This window comes from Bos taurus, chromosome 26, assembly GCF_002263795.3.
Source record: "Bos taurus isolate L1 Dominette 01449 registration number 42190680 breed Hereford chromosome 26, ARS-UCD2.0, whole genome shotgun sequence".
In the NCBI taxonomy this organism is placed as follows: domain Eukaryota; kingdom Metazoa; phylum Chordata; class Mammalia; order Artiodactyla; family Bovidae; genus Bos; species Bos taurus.
In genome coordinates this window covers 41,777,026-41,798,112 of record NC_037353.1, presented here as the reverse complement: position 1 = coordinate 41,798,112, position 21,087 = coordinate 41,777,026, and the positions used below count along the sequence as shown (strand labels likewise).

Below are 21,087 nucleotides of genomic sequence, written 5' to 3'. Positions count from 1 at the left end.
TTTGAATCTATGGATGAAGATAGTGGAAATGTTTTCCTAGGCCACAAGTACACAGTTGAATAACACCAGACAGTTACTCTCTATTTGTTTGTAGATAGCCATGACAGTGACAGTGTTACTTAGCGTTTATTGTTTTTAAAGAAACCTTTAAACAGGCTTTTCTAAAAGAAAAGATGAACGAGGTTTGTTTTTTACATAGTTTTAGATTAAGAAGATTTTTTGGAAAGTTCACATATTATTTGAAAGACATATCAGTAGGATTAATAAATAAATCTGAATTATGTATTTTTACTTTAATTTTATAAAGAACCTTAAAATGGAAAATTTCAGGCGTTTGTAGAGGTAATAGTACAGTGAACCCCGTGTGCCCATTGCCCAGCTTCAACACTGTCAGCACTTAGCCTTATTTCCGCTTGCCACCTTTTGTTTGTTGTCCCTGAAATTATGCTCTTTTATCTATAAATACTTTTTTTTTTTTTTTTGCTTATTCCATCAGGCAATCATATAACTTTAACAGTGATTGAGGTCATTTCATGCTATCCTGCTTTCTCAGAAAGCAGTGTTTTCTAAAATTAGTTCAGAGAACTTACTGTGAGAGACTCACACATCAGGAGATCTCTACTTCTGAGGGATATTTATTATGGGGAAAGTTGTCTTAGAGTCCGGCATAAATGATAAGACAGTTAAGTGTGATAAAGAGAAGGTTGCCGTGGGTCTCTCTTGACCCGGTGGAGAACTGAAAGGAAGCAGTAGTATATTGAGAATACCAGACTGTTGTCTCACTCCAGCCACCAGGTGGTGCTCTAGATACAGAACAGGTTTGCTCTTAACATCAGGCTCAGTCCCCACGGGATGTGTGTTTACAGCTTAAGAAGTATGGATAATGCTTTTCTTCTGCCATAAGAATTACTTTGCATTGAGGCATTGAACATGATAATTACAAATGATTCTTTGCTCGTTAAAGATGTAAGAATTTTCCAGAACTTAACCTAGAGAGAAGCTTTTCAGACTTGTTTTCTCTTCTTAATAGCCTTACTCTATGTATATGAAAATAATAACAACAGCTTATGTTTAGAAACTTATTCGGTGTATTGTACTGACATTTTCCTTCAGTTATGCGGAGAAACCAGACAATTTTGTATAGAATAGGTAGATCAGATCAGTCGCTCAGTCGTGTCTGACTCTTTGCGACCCCATGAATCGCAGCACGCCAGGCCTCTCTGTCCATCACCAACTCCCAGAGTTCACTCAGACTCACGTCCATCGAGTCAGTGATGCCAATCCAGCCATCTCATCCTCTGTCGTCCCCTTCTCCTCCTGTCCCCAATCCCTCCCAGCATCAGAGTCTTTTCCAGTGAGTCAACTCTTCGCATGAGGTGGCCAAAGTACTGGAGTTTCAGCTTTAGCGTCATTCCCTCCAAAGAAATCCCAGGGCTGATCTCCTTCAGAATGGACTGGTTGGACCTCCTTGCAGTCCAAGGGACTCTCAAGAGTCTTCTCCAACACCATAGTTCAAAAGTATCAATTCTTCGGCGCTCAGCCTTCTTCACAGTCCAACTCTCACATCCATACATGACCACAGGAAAAACCACAGCCTTGACTAGACGAACCTTTGTTGGCAAAGTAATGTCTCTGCTTTTGAATATGCTATCTAGGTTGGTCATAACTTTCCTTCCAAGGAGTAAGCGTCTTTTAATTTCATGGCTGCAGTCACCATCTGTAGTGATTTTGGAGCCTAGAAAAATAAAGTCTGACACTGTTTCCACTGTTTCCCCATCTATTTCCCATGAAGTGATGGGACCGGATGCCATGATCTTTGTTTTCTGAATGTTGAGCTTTAAGCCAACTTTTTCACTCTCCACTTTCACTTTCATCAAGAGGCTTTTGAGTTCCTCTTCACTTTCTGCCATAAGGGTGGTGTCATCTGCATATCTGAGGTTATTGATATTTCTCCCGGCAATCTTGATTCCAGCTTGTGTTTCTTCCAGTCCAGCGTTTCTCATGATGTACTCTGCATATAAGTTAAATAAGCAGGGTGACAATATACAGCCTTGACGAACTCCTTTTCCTATATGGAACCAGTCTGCTGTTCATGTCCAGTTCTAACTGTTGCTTCCTGACCTGCATACAAATTTCTCAAGAGGCAGATCAGGTGTTCTGGTATTCCCATCTCTTTCAGAATTTTCCACAGTTTCTTGTGATCCACCCAGTCAAAGGCTTTGGCATAGTCAATAAAGCAGAAGTAGATGTTTTTCTGGAACTCTCTTGCTTTTTCCATGATCCAGCAGATGTTGGCAGTTTGATCTCTGGTATATACTATACTATTGTATAAATACCTAACTGTCATAATCAATAGAATTTGAGTGATGGCAAAGGGTGAGCATTTTGAAATCTTAAGATATTTTTTCAGGCTACTTTTTGAGTCAAGTAGAGGGCTTGAAGTAGAGGGCAGCATTTGTACAGTTTAGTCAGAAAAGCCTCGTTCTGTGAGTAGCCCCTAAGTCAGGACAGTTTTGTGTCATAGTCTCTCTTGAGGTGTGCTGCATAACATTTTTTATTAATAATAGTTAAATTATCAAAATTTTAAAATCATTTACTTAAATTAGAGCAGAGGCCATGGTTTTATCCCCATGTCATCCTGTTAATTCTGAGGAAGATGCATAGGGGTAGAGTTAAACCAGCAGTGGGAACATTTTTTCCTTTAGGTCAAGAATTTCTAAAACTCGTCTCAGATCATAAAATCATAGCTTCAGATCATAAAATCATAGCATCATAAAGCATTAGAGATGGAAGGACCTTCATGGTTGCGTAGAGGGTATGGATTCACTCCTCTTACTTAGAGAATTAATTTGTCCAGGGTAACACAGGTGGTGAGTGGCAGAGCAGTGTCTCCAAATTTAAGAGCTTTTTGCACTAGACCATGGTGTTGCTGTGTGAAAGCATAAAAGTGGGCTGAGATAATTAACCTCAAATAACCGACACCAGTGAATGAACTGTTCCACAGAAAGCAAAGTTTCCAGACAATTGAAACATTTTCATTGTTAAGCTTTTATGTATTCTGCTCGTTTGAAATGAGTCTTTTCCAAGTGTGTCATGTGCTTCTCTGCCTCCTGTCCCAGAGCACTGAGCAAGACGTGCGACAGTGGCACTCACATCCTCAGGCACGTTCTGCCATCGCAGCATTTCTACGTACCACATGCCCTCACACCAGCTGCTTTTTTTTCCTAAAGTTACTCTCTTTCATCCTGTTTCCCTTCTCTTTTTGCACTTGGTTTTTGCGGTGTTTTTCTAGTTTGGCATTCTTGCCCTTCCTCATTTGTGGTTTCTTGATGTGTTTGTAAAAATATTTATTGAGCACATGCTGTGTGCCTTGTGGTGTCTGAGAGGCATTTGCTCTGGTGAGCAAATGAGTAAGTCAGATCAGTGATCCCTTGCTCTTATGGCGCTCACACCCTATGGTGGGAGGGAGTGGTCAGAGGTAGTCATTTTGAGAGTAGCTGTACTAAATGAGCAAATTACACAATAGGTCAGCAGCAGGTAACTAAAGGAAGGCAGAACAGGTGTAAGAGAAGAGAGGATGGTTTAGTTACTGGCTTGGAAACTGGATCACCAAGTTAATTGTTAGTAAAGTTAACTAACAGTCAAGGGGAAAATGGGAAAGGGAGCTGGAGGGTTTCCTCCGCATGCTGGGGCAGAAGCACTAGGGCATGCCTTTTGAGTCCTCATTTTAACCTTTTTAGCTTTCTTCTGTGGTTTGAATGTCTGACATTCTAGCGTAGTTTGCTAATTGATCTCTAGTTCAGGTATACTTTAATATAATAGCTTATGCTTAATATGTAGCTACTTATACTGTCTTCTGGAAGCTGAGGAATGAGACTGTGAGCAGGATGTTTGGTGTCAAATTTAATGTGTGGCACTGAGTGGACGCTGATTCTTGATTATCCACCTGCAGGAGGAGAGACGTGCCCTGTGATAAATGATCTGGCTTGAATAGTGTTGAAGATGATACCAGTACTAGTAGATAGCCTTGGTGTGTTTATCATTCTGGACATTTTGGATGAGAATATTGATGACAGGTAGTCTGAGGAGCATCATAGGTAACAGTGTGGACTCGGATCAGACACTTGCCTTAAGTCTCATCTTCCCCACTTACTACCTGTGTGGCTTGGAGCAGGTTTCTGCTTCCTCTGCTTCCACTCTTCAGGTTCCTCGTTTGTGAGCATGGGGAGAACAGCACATGGGGCTCATGAGAACTAAGTCAGGGTAAAGGTGCTTGGCTAGATAATCATCAGCTAAACGAGTTGCTGGGCTGTGGACGATGACAAACCATTTGGAAGCATCAGAGACACCGAGCTCAAGGGCAGACAAGTGATACTTCTGGTTCATCCAGCCAGCATTTGCAAATTATAGTTTTCCTCATTTTGTTCTTCCATTTAAATTCTTAGATTTGTTTGAATTAAAAGACCGCATATGTTTTAAATTTTAATATTAAATTAGAATTAGTTCTTTCAAAAGACAAAAGTAGTAATACTCAAAACCATTCAGTTTGGTTCATCAACGTGTAATTTTACTCTTTAAAATCCTATTATACCACCTGCAACTTCTAAAATATATCATTTGGTGAAGATTCATGTGTATATTTCTTAATTGCCTTACTTAGAACTGGAAATAAGGGAACTGTGGATGTTTCTGTGCCTTGCCTCTGGTGGTGGAGCTTCTTGCTTACTCTGCGAATAGATCCCTCCTTTTGAAAAATAAGCTATATTTTATTAGACCACCATAATCTATGCTATAATTTGTGTTCATACACTGACTTACAAAAATTCTCTGCCAGAGTCAAAAGAAATGCACAGTGCAGAGTGCCAGGAAAGGAGTAGATGCCCAGTGGAACATTCATTGAATGAATGGGCAGCTGAGTTGACCATTTTTCAGAAACAGCTGGAGAGAGAACTCACTGTTGCCAAATGGAAAACTACAAGAAAGAAAATGTGTTCTTGAAACCTGTGATGTGAAACCAAAGGAAAATTCATATGATGTCAAAGCTCTTGACAGTTGTCTTGTACGAAGTAAAAGCTGAGGGAGAGTGTTGAGAAAGTTAAGTACATTTTAGTGTGTGCAGAGCTCACGTGAAAGGGATCATCTTGTTGGGAGCACCGTTGCCGTTTGTCTGTAGTTTTTGTATTTCAGGTCTGCTTTTTCCATTAAGTCTGAGGAGCCTCTGGTTTTACGACCTCCTGGTAATGACTTGACAAGTGAACAATGCCACCTATTGAGGACTGGCTGGCCTAAACAAGGAAAGTTTGTGTTTTTGCTGTGGAAATTCATTTGATATGCCAAATAACTTAGCTAACTGCTTGCATGATTAAAAAGCAGTTGATTTCCTTCCAGTCAGTAGTTAATTATAAAAGTAAAATATATACATTATATATGTGATTTTAAAAATCCAGAATATGTCTAGGTCTATAAATATTGTCTGTAAAGTAACATACACACTGGCTTTTCCATGACAGTCATTCTAGAAATAGCTCCAAGTTTCACACTTAGAGTGGTTCCTTGTCTGTGGAGGAGTGTGATTGTTCTGTTCAGCCAGTCATATAAATATGTGATTCCCAGCATGTTCCAGTCACCGTGGTAGGTCCTGGGGATGCATAGATGAATAAGACATGGTCCTCTGTACATTTTAACTAGCCAGTATTTTAAAGGCTTCTTTTCAGAAGTTTGCATTAATGTTTAAAATGTTAAAATGGCGATAATATTTAAAGAGTACTGGAAATACGGGGTTGCCCCAAAAATTCATTCAGGTTTTTCCATAGCATCTTACTGAAAAACCCAAATGAACTTTTTGGTCAATCCAGTATATGTACCTGGCATGATGTGGAGATATTTGGTCTTGCTTGGAATTGGTTGGTCTGATACGTATGTGAAGTAGTGCCTATAACCATTATTAGTATGGTTGTTAATATAGTCAAGTATTTTTAATAATAAGTCAGTTGCTGATAATATATCCAGTTTCTTAGTGCTGTGGTCAGAGAGCTTTTAAAGTAATTTTATTTTGGCTGTGCTTTCTTGCTAATTTTTATTTCAAGGTTTTGTGGTATTTTCTGCTATCCCTAATTCATGTCATTCAGATTTTTGAAAGATACCCATTTTTCAAGGTCAATTTGAATTCTTTTATCAATTTAGTGCCATTTAAGTGATACCTAGTTTTGTCCTCAGTAATCTGTTGAGTAGTTGCTCGTCAGAAATAATATTGGAAGTTTCTCTGCAGGAAATTAAAGGAGTGTATTGAGGACATAGGTGGTCCTGGGGAGATCTGATGAAAAGCACACTGGTGTTTCTTCACTTGATACCAACTTTAGGTTACTGATGACTGCATCTCTGTGGCATCTCACCTTGGGCAGATGACCCAGTTTTGCAAAGTAGCCAGTGGCCATGAAGACATAATAGGCAAAAAGAGTTGAAAATTCATTTACTTGTTTATGAATTGATTAATCCAATTTACAAATGAATGAATGCATCTAGGCAATTAAGCCGCAAATATTTGCTGAGTCCCTCCTGTGTGCCAGGTGTCACTTTAGGCTCCAGGGATGTAGCACAGGGAATGGGAGAGAAATGCTCTTTGCCTAGGGGAGATTATGTGATAGTGAGGAGGATGGTTGGAAGGAAAGTTATGACCAACCTAGACAGCATATTAAAAAGCAGAGACATTACTTTGCCAACAAAGGTCCGTCTGGTCAAGGCTATGGTCAAAGAGATCCAACCAGTCCATCCTAAAGGAGATCAGTCCTGGGTGTTCATTGGAAGGACTGATGTTGAAGCTGAAACGCCCAATACTTTGGCCACCTGATGCGGAGAGCTGACTCACTTGAAAAGACCCTGATGCTGGGAAAGATTGAGGGTGGGAGGAGAAGGGGACGACAGAGGATGAGATGGTTGGATGGCGTCACTGACTCGATGGACATGGGTTTGGGTAGACTCCGGGAGTTGGTGATGGACAGGGAGGCCTGGTGTGCTGCGGTTCATGGGGTCGCAAAGAGTCAGACACGACTGAGAGGCTGAACTGAACTGAGGAGGATGAATAAACAAGCAGTATGCTGTACAGTGTCAGGATAATGTGCGCTAACGAGAAAAGGGAAGAGGTGAGAGACGGGGATAATTATATGAGGATGTCAGGAGAGGCTCTGAGGAGGGGGCTCCTTGGCAGACCCCTGGATGAAGAGCGTGCACCTGTGTGTATCTCTGGGTGGTACATCTCAGGCCTGACATGTTCACAGAACAGCAGGGGCACTGCTGAGGCCGGAAAACAGAGTAGGGCATCTCTGTGACGCTTCTGAAGGTTTTGTTTTTCTAATCTCCCATTTTTGCTGTTCATTGACAGATATTCATTATCATAAAAATGTTTATGTTTTGTTGTAGACTTGTTACCTCAACACCTATATATCACCACGTCTTAGTGTTGTTTTATAGCACTGAGACTTGGTACCCCTGGGCTTTGTTGCTTCCTTCGTCAATTCTAATGAATAGTGCTCTTTAGTGATGGGTATAACAAAGGGAATCATGGGTTGGAAAAAGCATCTAGGTTCTAACCCTAGTTTTGTTGCTGATTGTAAAATAATGTAACATTTTTGGACCACAGTTTATCTAGGTGTAAACTAAAGGAGTTGGATTAGATAACTGCCAAGATTCCTCCTCTGTAAAATTCTGTGATTTCAATGATTTTGACAAAAATTCCCCAGGAGAAATTGAATACTATCTCCTTTTTTAAAAATAGTTTTTTTAAATGTTTATTGATTGATTTGGCTACACTGGGTCTTGGTTGCTGCTCATGGGCTTCTCTAGTTGCCGTGAGTGGGGACTACTCTCCAGCTGCGGCGCGCGGGCTTTTCACTGCGGTGGCTTCTCTTACTGTGGAGCACAAGCTCTGGGGCCTGTGGGCTTCGGTAATTGTGGCCCGTGGGCTCCAGAGCACAGGCTCTGTAGTTGTGGTGCATGGGCTTAGTTGCCCTGCAGCACGTGGGATCCTCCTGGACCAGAAATCAAACCGCTGTCCCCTGCATTGCAAGGCAGATTCTTAACCATTGGACCACCAGGGAAACCCTAAAGTTAATTCTTAAGTTTATATATAGTGAGGTGCACAAATCTTAGATGTACAACTTATTGGACTTTTACATATTATGTGCTCTTTTTGGACCTCTCTGAAATTTAAAAAAAGACAAAATATATATATATATATATAGTCCATCTGTGGTTGATTGAGTCTGTGGATGGGAGAGTATGGAGGGCTGCCTGTACATGTATATTCTAAATATCTTTTCCCAATCTGGAAATGCCTATATTCAATACCTAGGCAACTATTTTTAGAAGAATGGAATTTAAAAAAAAATTTTTTTTTAATTATTATTATTATTTTTTTACTTTACAATATTCTGTTGGTTTTGCCATACATCAACATGCATCTGCCACGGGTGTACACGTGTTCCCCATCCTGAATCCCCCTCCCACCTCCCTCCCCATACCATCCCTCTGGGTCATCCCAGTGCACCAGCCCGAAGCTTCCTGTATCCTGCATCAAACCTGGACTGGCGATTCGTTTCTTATATGATATTATACATGTTTTAATGCCATTCTCCCAAATTATCCCCCCCTCCCTCTCCCACAGAGTCCAAAAGACTGTTCTATACATCTGTGTCTCTTTTGCTGTCTTGCATACAGGGTTGTCGTTACCCTCTTTCTAAATTCCATATATATGTGTTAGTATACTGTAAGAAGAATGGAATTTTAAAGCTTTCCCATTTTGTTGCATTTTTGTACACTTAATTTATAGATTAAGAAAGCAACAGATGTAAAGATTTCTCTTACTACATAAAACTTTGGTCCCAACATTGACTTTAAAGAAATGCTGAGGTACCTTTTCTCTTAAACATACTTCTAAACTTGCTTCCACACTTCTTGTGAGAGTTTTTTCATATTTTGTGCTGGTGCTTAACTTACTTAATATTACAAACAAGCTGGTTACAGGGTCCTGGGGTAGAATGACCCTCTCATCAGAGAAGCGAGCCACTCAGCACACGGCGCCACCGGCACTTGTGTCTCTCTTGTGGGCATTCCTTTTGGGGACTTTACCAAGAACCCCTTTTCTTTGCATTTTGATGTACACTCTGTGGTGATTTTTTTCACTGCTGATAGTGTTGAAAAGCAACAAAATTCTTTTAGATTCCGTTCTCTTTGAGTGCACCTCTTCAAGCTATAGAATTAGGACTTTCTTCCCTGGATTTATAGACTCATGTTTCAAATGTAACCTTTTAATTTTAGAAACAAACACCAAAGTTGGAGGTAGTAAATAATGAAGTTTTAATAAGTTCAGATGTACACTATTTGTGTTAATGGATACAGAGCCACTATTTATAAAATATTCAATTATTAGAGTGAACACATGAGGTAGGTGTTAGTGAATGATTTAATTATAGCTCAAATCCCTGTTGCGCTTAGAAATTGGAGGAAGAGTTGCAAGTAGTAAAAGAATATGCACTGAAGTAGCTCACTAATTAGGATGTGCATTAGCAAACTGGAATCAACACTATGAGCAAAACGTTTATAGCTCACTCTGTGTGTTAGTGTTAATGGACTTTTGTGATTCTGGGCAGGTATTAATTTTTTAAGAGTCATTTATTATAGTTCTTTTCATGGTGTGGACTTGAGTGTTAGTCCCTTCACCATTCCAAAGTGCTAAATCTTACAAGGATCCCCTTAAGAGATATTAGTGGCTGGGGACCACGACTCTTAATTACAGTGGGGGGAAAGAGCCATTGACTCATTGATAGTTTATATTAGATTTTTCAGACACTAAACAGCCATGCTGAATATTTTCAGTAAGCATTTCTACTAAGTATAGATGGGGCAAAACGGTTCTGAGCTGGCAGTGACCAGTGTTTCTTAGAATAAGAATTGTGGAATATTGGTTCTGTGAAATGGTAATAAATGTTACATGAAATTAAAAACCAACCAACAAACAGAACTCTGGTTATGTAATTTTGCAAAGCACTAGATTAAAAGAAGCTGAAGGGTTTTTTGTTGTTCCAGCTATGTTGGGATACAGTCTAGTTTTTTGTTTGACTGCAGGGATTCTCAGGGCCTGTAATTTGTCTGTATATCTTGTATTCTTTCTGTAAGATGAAGGAGAGGAGATGAGACAGCAATAGTATGCAGCATTTCTCAAACTTACTTGGCCACGGAGTCATTTTTTAGAGTGTCTTGGGAACTTGGCATGCTAGAGGACACCATCGGTGAAGGTGATTAGGCTGAAATCGTTTTGTGGATAGAAAACTAAGATAATTTAAGTACTCAAGTAGCTAGAGCTAGTAAGATTCCAGACTAATTCTAAGATCACTGTTCTTTCTGTCAGGAAAAAAAAAATGTAATGGCTCAGAAGACAGAGGTTTGAATATGTTAGACTGTAAATAAGGCTTTCATTGTCATCTTTTAAGATTTACTGAAGCTTCGTGTCCTGTCCAAGGTTCTAAGGTCTAACCAGAAAAGGCAGTACAGGTGGTCATGTCTTTCAGCTGCATTGCTCACAAATGGAATAGGGAATATCTATAAAGGTGAATTTGCAGAATTACCTAAATCTGCTCTTTTTACTCCCCACTAAAATTAGGATAAACAGGATCTTAGTTCTCAAACATTAGTTTTGACTTCCTATTATGTACAGGTTTAATTTCATTCTGTTGATGACTTCTTAAATGGGGTAGGGAGAGAGTTTAGCTTATTATATGTGACTCTTAATTAAACCTTCCATATTCCTGATAGAAAAACATTAATATTTTACATTTTGTATGATTTAGCTTGCTTTTTATAAAATTTTAAAGAAATATCTTATTAGATCATAGCCTAATATGGTCAGACTTCTTTTTTAAGAATTAGACGTGACTGAGCACAGCACAGCACACCATGTACCAGGGTGACAGGCCAAGAAACAGGAGCAGCAGAAGTATTTTGTTAATGCAAGAAAATTCTGGATAATTCATGTGAGCAGTTTTAAGACTTAGAATTCCACTTTGACAAATAGGTACACCTCACTGATATTCTTTGGTTTAGGGGAAAAACTGTGGCTTACCTTATAAAATATGCTGTTTGGTGCTTCTTTATGTAGGAACTTAACATGATCCTTATTACACAGAAAAAGGCATTTCAGGAAGATATTAGCTTAAATTACTTATATATTGATACTTAACATTATAAAGATAAATAGTTGATTATATTAATAGTTTTCCTGGGCTATTCTGGCAAAATTAGTAGTGTGTATTCTTTTTATTCCCCCACTCCTCTCTGCCCCCCACAACTGACATTGTTAATAACAAGTCTTGGAAAAAGAAAGAATTTACTAATTGTAAGTGACAGGAGGTTTAAATGCAATTTTGTGTGCTTGGAAAACTGTTTAGAAAATTTTGGTAAGCATTAAGTGCTTCTCTGAAAGGAATGAGGTGTTAGGAGATAGGCTGCTGATGGTTAATAGAATAACGGTACTAGGAGTGGTGAGTCAGAATGCTGCAAGAGAAGCAAAGTTAGTGACTTCGTAGCGATAATATTGATCTGTATGTATCCCTTTCCTCTTTTTTTCCCCAGTTTTATTGAAAAATAAAAATTGACATACAGAGCTGTATAAGTTTAAGATGTACAGTGTAACGATTTGACTGACACCATGAACTGATGATCTTAATAAGTTTAGTAAACATCCATCATCTCATTAAGATACAAAATTAAAGAAATAAAAAAAATTTTTTTCCTTGCAATGAGAACTCTTAGGATTTACTGTTAAAAACTTTCATATATAGCACAGAGCAGCGTTCATGACGTTTATCATGTTGTGTGTACAACTCTAGTACTTAATTGTCTTATAACTGGAAGTTTGTACTTTTTGACTTGCCTTTATCCAGTTTTCCTTCCCCCTACCGCTACCTCTGGTAACCACAAATCTGATTTCTTTTTCTATGAGTTTTTGTTTTTGAAATATAACTCTTCTACAAGGCTGTGTTAGTTCCTGTTACACAACATGCGGTTTGATATTTCTGTGCATTTCAGAATGATCACCGTGGTAACTGTCATTATGATCTGCCACCATACCAAAGTGTTGCACTGTTACTGACTATACTCCACGTACTATACAGCTCATACCTGTGACTCATTTATTTTGCACCTGAAAGTTTGTACCTCTTAATTTCCCTCAGCTACTTCTCTCCCCACTCACCCTCTTCCCCTCTGGCAACCACCTGTTTGTTCTCTGTGTCTATAACTTTTTCTGTTTATTCATTTGTTTTGTCTTTTAGGTTCCAAATATGAGTGAAATCCTACTGTATTTTTCTTTCTCTGACTTCTTTCATTTATCATAATATCCTCTGCTGCTGTTGCTAAGTCGCTTCAGTCGTATCTGACTTTGTGCAACCCCATAGACGGCAGCCCACCAGGCTCCCCCTTCCCTGGGATTCTCCAGGCAAGAACGCTGGAGTGGGTTGCCATTTCCTTCTCCAATGAATGAAAGTGAAAGTGAAGTTGCTCAGTCGTGTCCGACCCTCAGCGACCCCATAGACGTCAGCCCACCAGGCTCCTCCGTCCATGGGATTTTGCAGGCAAGAGTACTAGCTCTATCCATTTTTTGCAAATGGCAAGATTTCGTTTTAATTAAGTAATTGTTTAAGGCCACATGGCTTGTAGGATCTTAGATTGAAAGATTGAAAGGCATCAGAAGATTCAGTTTTTTATGGCTGAGTGATATTCCATTGTGTGAGGACTTCCCTGATGGTCCAGTAGTTAAGACTCCACGCTTTCACTGTAGGGGGCGCAGGTTCGATCCCTGGTCAGAGAATTAAGATATCCCAGATGGCGCATGGCGCAGCGAAAAAGAAAGGTCCATTTTGTGCGTGTGTGTGTGTGTGTGTGTGTGTATACCACATCGCCGTATCCATCTGTTAATGGGCGTTTAGGTTGCTTTTGTTTCTTAGCTGTTATAAATAATGCTGCCGTGAGCATATGGGTGCATATATCTTTTTGAATTAGTGCTTTCATATTCTTTGGTTAAATACATAGGAATGGAATTGTTTGATCATATGGTACATCTATTTTTAACTGAGGAATCTCTGTGCTGTTTTCCATAGTGGCTGTGCCAGTTTACATTCCTACCAGCAGTGCACCTGGGTTCCCTTTTTTCCACATTCTTGCCAGTACTTGTTGTTTGTTGTCTTTTTGGTAATAACCATTTTAACAGGTGTGAGGTTGCTGCCTCACTGTGGTTTTGATTTGCATTTCCCTGATGATAAGTGATGTTGAGCATCTTTTCATGTGCCTGTTGGCCATCTGTATATCTTCTTTGGAAAATGTCTAGTCAGTTCCTCTGCCCATTTCTTAATCTGGGTGTTTGTTTTCTTGATGTTGGGTTGTATATTTTGGATAGTAACCCTGTACCAGATACATCGTTTGCAGATATCTTCTATTCAGTAGATAACCTTTTCATTATGTTGATAATTTCCTTCTCTGTGCACAAAGGTTTTTTAGTTTGAAATAGTCTTATTTGTTTATTTTTGCTTTTATGTCCCTTGCCTGAGGAGACATCCCCCCCAAATATTACTAAGACTGATGTCAAAGAGTTACTGTCTCTGTTTTCTTCCAGAATTTTGTGGTTTCACATCTTACATTTAATTGAAATCTTAACATGGAGAAGAGACTTGCAGTTGCCACGGAGGAAGAAGGGTGGGGGGAAAAGATTGGGAGTTTGGAATTAGCAGATGCAAACTATTTTAGATGAATGGATAAACAATAGGGTCCTACTGTGTCGTACAGAGAACTGTACTCAATATCCTGTGATAAACCATTATGGGAAAGAGTATGAAAAAGAATTTATATATATGTATGACTGAGTCACTTTGCGGTACAGTAGAAATTAATACAACAGTGTAAATCAACTACAATAAAATATTTTTTTAAATAAATCTGTCTTTAATGCATTTAAAATTTACTTTTGTGCTTGATGTGAGAGAGTAGTTCCGTTTGAGTCTTTTCCATTTAGCTGTCCAGTTTTCCCAACACCATTTATTGAAGAGACTGTCTTTCCCCCATTGTGTATTCTTGCCTCCTTTGTTGTAGCTTTATCTTTAATTTTTGCCATTTTAAGTATGATGTCTCTTTTGTGTGATCTTTCCATTGATCCTGTTTGGGCTGTCTGTGCTTCCTGGACTTAGATGTCTGACTCCTCTTATAGGTCAGGGAAGTTTCCAGCTGTTGACAGTATGTATGTGTATGTTCTCTACCCTTTGTCTCCCTCTCGTCCTTCTGGGACCCCTGCACACGAGAATGTTAGTACCTGTGATGCTGCATGAAGTCTCTTAAGTTGTCCTCATTTCTGTTTTCAAAAATTTATTGATTGATTGATTTTTGACTGCGCTGGGTCTTTGTTGCTGCGTGCGGCTTTCTCTAGTTTCCTGGGCTCAGTAGTTGCGCCTCACAGTCTATAATGTGGGCTCAGTAGTTGAGGTGCATGGGCTTAGTTGCTCCACGGCATGTGGGATCTTCCTGGAGCAGGGATGGTGAACCTGTGTCCCCTGCGTTGGCAGACGGATTCTTAACCACTGGACCACCAGGGAAGTCCTTACTCTTTTTCTGTTTAGCTTCAGTGATTTCCACTGTTTACCTTCCAGCATGCCGCTCTCTTCCTCTCTGTCATCTAATCTACTGTTGATGCCTGGTAGTGTTATTGTTTATTTCAGTTATTGTGTTCTTCATCTCTGGTTCTTTTTTGTATTTGACATTTTCTCCTTGTTAAAAACATCTGACTTCTCACTCTGTTCATCCGTTCTGTCCCAAGTTCTTTGAGCTTATTTATGATCATTACCTTGAGCTCTTTATCAGATAGATGGCATATCTCCACTTCTCTTCATTCTTCTTCTAGGGTTTTATCTTATTCCTTTATTTGAAACATATTCCTCTGTCACCTAATTCGCTATTTTTATTTCTATGTATTTGGTAGGGTGGCTACATTTTCTTCCTCTTTCAGATATAGCAAGGGAGACACCCTTACAAATGGAGATTTCCATTACCGATGTATAATAAATATTTTCTTGCAAAGAGGCAACTCCTACTTGGTTTTCAGAGTTTTCTCCAGTCTGCTATGTCTTAAAAATAACAAGCTTAAATAATATTCCAAACAGACACATTTTGGGGTGGCAAATTCTGCTCCCCCTACATTATAACTGGCTCTGTTTTTAGAGACGTTTACATTCACAGCAAAATTGAACCATTTTTGATACTGATCTAACTTCATGGTATTTGTTAAAAAGGTGTCTGTTTTCGTTATCAATTTTAGTGTATACACAAAATGTACTTTACAAATTATATCTGCCTTTTTATGATTGTTGTTTTTCAAAGTATTACCTTCTTTTCTACTGAATATATTATGTGTCATTCATTATGAATGAATTTACTAAATACTAGTAATTAACCGGAGGGAAAATAGCAGTGGGTTTTTCTGGTGCACTAAAAATAAAGTAGGTGAAGCAGTTTCATCCTTTCTCATGTCCTGTGAATAGGATGGTGAATGCGTGCCTTGTGATTTGTTATTCTGTTTATACAGCCTTGCTGATTGAGAAATTTATATATTTCATGTTTTGGCAGCATCAAACAGGAAAAGAATTTTTAGGTCTGTTTTGAAAAAAACTGACAGGAATGTTACATATATACATGACGAAGATGTAAATTATTTGAGTTTCAAGGAGACGGTAGTTTTCTTGGAGAGTATTTGCTATTCTTCCGTTATTTAAAGTGACTTCTGTCAGACAAAAAAGTAATCAGTCCAGTTGATCTAAGAAAGAAATGGAACCTTTTGTTCAAGCTAAAATGAGGATTATAACCTGGGAGCCATTCAGAAGCTCCAAGAACTGTTCTGCCTGTTAGAAGTCGAAACACAGTTATAGAACTTTTATGACAGAGGGGCCTGTGCATTAAATGATACACAGCCCAGATCTGCAGGTACAAAGCGATGGGTCGTGTGACCCCTCACAGGATCGAGAAGGAATGTTAGCTTCGCAGCAGTTGTCTTGATGTGCTGGGAGGATGTTCTCTTCGTGGTTGAGCAGGTATTTCTGCTCCTGGGGGAGGCGTGATGGGTGCGTGATGCAGATAAACAGTGCGTCTTAGAGGGCGGAGAGGAGGCCCGAGGGCACGGCGCTGCTTTTTATGCTTACAGTTTTCTTGTCTTCCCATAGAATAGGAATTTTATTTTACACTTCCATCATAATTAATTCATTAATTACAACTGAACCAGAAATACTTCTAAATTCTCCCTTAGTATGTATAACACAGTTAACAGGCACAGAGTGGAGAAAAGCATGGAAAGCCTACAATAGAAACTTTCTCAACTGTAATATAAAAATGCACCATGCCTCATTTTCCTCCACTGTGAAAACTGGGTAGTCTTTCAACTAGCACTTTTTACTCTTGGGAGAAAGGGTAGAGATTATTTTATGCTGGGCTAATGTAAAAAGAATCCAAGACTATAAAGGTTGCAATTTAAATTTCATTAGAATTATGTGCTTCATATCAGCATTATGAAATTAAAAACTTTTGGTATATATTGCACTTTCAGAAAGTTCTCTTTTAGCAGTTAACATAATTGAGTTGGATATTAGTATCATTTAAATTAAGAGAAAAGTCGTAATAGTGCCTACATTGCATTATACCCTATCATCTAAGGCCTAGATGATACTTACTAGTTAATTATGTGGCTTTGGCGTACACTGGTAATCTTTTAGGAATTTATTTGCTTTAGATTTGGAGGTAGGAAATGTCTGGTATGTTTTTTAAACTTTATTACGAAAATTGTAAACATTCACAAAGTAGAGAGACTTGTATAATGAATCTTCATATGTTCATCTCCTGTCCTCACTAGTTTCATATAGTGTCGCTTCTTGTTCTGTCTCCACATTCCCCACCATAACCTGCCTTCCAATCCCCCGTGCTCTTAAAGGAAATCCCAGAGATCATGTGATTTCATTGAGAAGTACTTCAGTATGTATCTCTAAAAGAGAATCAAAATATCTATATTCCCAGTGAGTACTAGCTAGCTCTGTTGTGGAGAGGAAGTTCAAGAGTGCTTGCTAACTGGCCTGCTATCACATTGTGTAGTTAATTTGCATTTAGTAAGATCCAGAGTTTATATTACTTGGCTTTTTTATTATTACAATAAGTCTCAAAGGATTTGGAGTGTTGATTTTGTAAATAACATCTAAGAAAACGTGATTACCATCATGAATATGTATGAAGGTATGTAACAGTCCTCATCTCAGAGCTAACCCGCGATTTACTTTGTCAATTTTTTCAGGCTCCTCCCCAGTTCCAAAATTTGTTTATTTATTTAAATGCTGAGAAACAGCATGTAACACTTAGTTTCAGATGAAATTTATAAGCCATAAATTTATAATTTATGAAATTTTTAAGTCAGAGAGAAGAGAGAAAAAATGTGTGTATGAGGTTGAAAAAAGAGGAAGGGCAGAACAGCCTGGGTTCTAGAGAAATAACTTTCCCTTTAGTTCACTATCACTTACCCAACCTGCTCTCTTGGTTTTGACTTTTTAATTTCCCTCTTCTTGCTTTCCTTTTTGGTTTGTATATTTTTCTTCTCTGAAGTTAGGCATTTATATAACTTTGCCTGTGACATTTATATTGTTGATTCCTCCTTTATTACACAGGGATTGTTTTATTGCATAAGGGTTGTGACATAAAACTTTAAAAAATAAAATATCTGTTTTATTGTTTTTATACAGATTTTGACAAATATTTAAACTCATGCTATGGTCTAGGTTGAGCTTTTCTGTACTCTGTAAATGAATTATATGGTGTATGAAGCATTATGTATAGACATTTAGGTTCACTTTATGTGCCCTTTTTGAAAAATTTTGTAATAATTTTTTCTTTTTTGTGTGTTCTCTTTTGCTGCTCCTTTATTGGATGAAACTGATTCTCTTCGAATGTGATTCTACAGTTCACAAGATTCCTTTGCAGCTCACCTTTGGAGGTAAGGTGACCTTAATATTGTAAATCATTGACCTTAATATTGCTATTGGTATCTTTTGTGAGGCATTTATTTGATAATTTAGGAGTGATCATTTTGTCAGGATGTATATTCTTCAATACCATAAATGAGACCAGTAGTTATAGGGCCATTCACCTTCACAATAGATGATTGCCCTCATTTTATCAGGTAGAGTGAAATCAGCCCATTTTACTTATTTATTTTTTATTTTATTTATTTATTTTTCACTGTGCGGGCTTTCTCTAATTGTGGTGAGTAGGGGCTACTCTCTTGGAGAAGGCAATGGCACCCCACTCCAGTACTCTTGCCTAGAAAATCCCATGGACAGAGGAGCCTGGTAGGCTGCAGTCCATGGGGTCGCTAGAGTCGGACACAACTGAGCGACTTCACTTTCACTTTTCACTTTCATGCATTGGAGAAGCAAATGGCAACCCGCTCCAGTGTTCTTGCCTGGAGAATCCCAGGGACGGGAGGCCCGGTGGGCTGCCATCTATGGGGTCCCACAGAGATGGACACGACTGAAGCGACACAGCAGCAGCAGCAGCAGCAGCAGCAGGGGCTACTCTCTAATTGGGGTGCTCGGGCTTCTCATTGCAGTGGCTTTTCTTGTTGCTGAGCACATGCTCTAGGTTGCACAGGTTTCAGTGGTTGTGGCACATGGACTCAGGATTGCAGCACATGGACTCAGCAGTTGCCACCCCCCAGGCTCTAGAGTACAGGCTCAATAGTTGTGGTGCATGGGCTTAGTTGCTCTGCAGTGTATAGGGTCTTCCCAGATCAGGGATTGAACCTGTGTCTCCTGCACTGGCAGACAAAGTCTTTACCACTGAACCGTCAAAGAAGCCCAGATCAATCTATTTTAGAGCCTTGTTTTGTCTCCTTCCTCCCATAACGGTCTCACATTGACTTTATCCTCTGTAAACTGCCCTGGTGTTAAAGGGGAGTTGGAGGAGTCTGGGCAGAGGCTGTGTCCAAGGAGGTTTCAGTTAGTTTGAGAGAACTTTTTAAAATCCGTGAATTGATTAGGGAAGAGCAAAGGACTTACTTGTATTGAGCTTCATTATAGCCCAGATAGACTTCTGGGTGCCCGACTCACTTTCTCCTCTAATTCTCATGATGGTTCTGCAATTTAGAACTGAAAATCCAGTGATAAAATTGTGAGATAACAAAAACTTAGATAATCAGAGAACCAGATATGGGTGTGAGCTGTGGTTGAAAAGGAATTAATCGGAGAAGATGGTGAGACTTTGGGAAAGGAGTGGAGAGGGGAAGCAGCGGGGCACGTGGAGGGACACTGGACTCAGTACCAAACCGAGGTTCAGGCCAGGTCTTCACTTACTAGCCACACAACTCGGGGTGGTCACAGCGTCCCTGAGCCTCAGCTTGCTTATCTTTAATATGCAGATAATGATTTCTACCTCTCAAAGGAGGCAGTGGACATGGGAGCAGTTTATAAAGTGCTATTCAAGTCTTAACTGATATTTTGTGTTCTCCTCTCAGGCTGTGCCTTCAGCCTCACATGGCAGGACTGTCCCTGCCTTTCACTTGTCCTTCCTTTTGCCTCTGTTGTTTACCTCACTCTGTTCCCTTCCCCGCCCCCAACCTCTTCAGACACATCCTGCTTCAGGCCGAGCCTAGATGCTGTGTAGTCTGCGAGGCCCTCTAACTGCTCCACATAGAGGCAGTTGTTCCCTTCTCTGTTTCCATATTATATTCTCTGATTATTGAAGCTACTGTTGTTATGTGGTGTGGCCCGCCCTCCTGGTGGCCAGCTTGAATGAGTTTCAGGGGAAGCGGAGCAGACCAGAGGGGTAGTACCATCCAGGTTTGGTTCCCTTTTCTACGTCCACCAACCAGGGAGAAACACAGCTTGGAAAGATTCTGGGCTTTGAAATGAGAGATCGTTGGGTGACCCGTGAGCAAGTCATTTCATCTTTCAATTAATCTAAAAAATGGAGATGATAATAATACTTACAGGGTTATTAAAATGAAATGAGATAATGTGTGATAAATGCTAAATGTAATACCTTTCACATAGAGTTTTAAATGAATTTTGGTGTAAAAGCAGTAAAAGTTAAAACTATAACATAAACTTGAAGACAATATAAATTATATAATCTACTCTTTAGTTGATAAAGTGCTTTCTAAACATAGAATGAGAACTATCACAAAGGAAAAGATGAAAAAATTAAATTTGATTTTGTTAAAAAAAAAAAAATCCGTGATTTGGTTCATGAAAACATGCATAGTTAAAAGGCAGTTTGGGAAAGTGTCATAAAATGATTATTGTACTTAATATAATCTCTTAGAATCAGTTTTTAAGTATAATGTTGTCTTTTGACTGAGATGTACATCAGGGAAATCTTTAATGTCAAAACAGGGTCTAGTCTTGGGAAAAAAAGGGAGTGGCAGGAGCTTAGAAGAGCTAATGTTGATAATGCTTAATGCTGGACTCTCATTTAAGCAAGAGCTCAGGGGAGTTGCCAGGAATAGGAGTTTTGAGCAGAAGGCGTTTGCGCTAGATGAATTTACCTACACAGGGAGTAAATGAGGAGGCTGGAGCTTGATGTCTGCCTCACTGGGACAAACTACCAGTTTGAAGGTGTTACTGAACAATAGCAGAGATACTTTAAATAGCCCTCACTGGTAGATTTCTCTCAAGTGTAAGCTCAGTAAGAGAGGACCCTGTTTCTCTTGCTTCCTGTGTTTACATATGTAGTTAAGTACTACTGATACATGGGCTTCCCAGGTGGTGCAAGGGTGAAGCGTCCACCTGCTAATGCAAGACATGTGGGTTTGATCCCTGGGTTGGGAAGATGCCCTGGAGTAGGAAATGGCAACCCACTCCAATATTCTTGCCTGGAGAATTCCTTGGACAGAGGATCCTGGGGAGGCTCCAGTCCATGGGGTCACAAAGAGTTGGACACGACAGGATGCACACAATTGATACATAGGAAGCACTGAATATGTATTTGTTGTAGGAAGGGGGACCCCTTCCAGGGCCTGAAACTGGG

The 21,087-nt window shown here is 39.4% G+C and overlaps 1 protein-coding gene across 12 annotated transcripts in view; it reads left to right on the top strand.

The window, feature by feature from the left end:
- The window catches only part of ATE1 (arginyltransferase 1), a 160,925-nt gene that overhangs the window by 28,181 nt on the left and 111,657 nt on the right, over positions 1 to 21,087 (top strand). For all 12 annotated transcript variants that reach the window (XM_005225816.5, XM_010820113.4, XM_059882085.1 and 9 more), the window contains one exon: positions 18,023 to 18,055. In XM_005225816.5, coding sequence (XP_005225873.1) covers positions 18,023 to 18,055 — 33 coding nt within the window. The remainder of the gene's footprint in view (positions 1 to 18,022; positions 18,056 to 21,087) is intronic.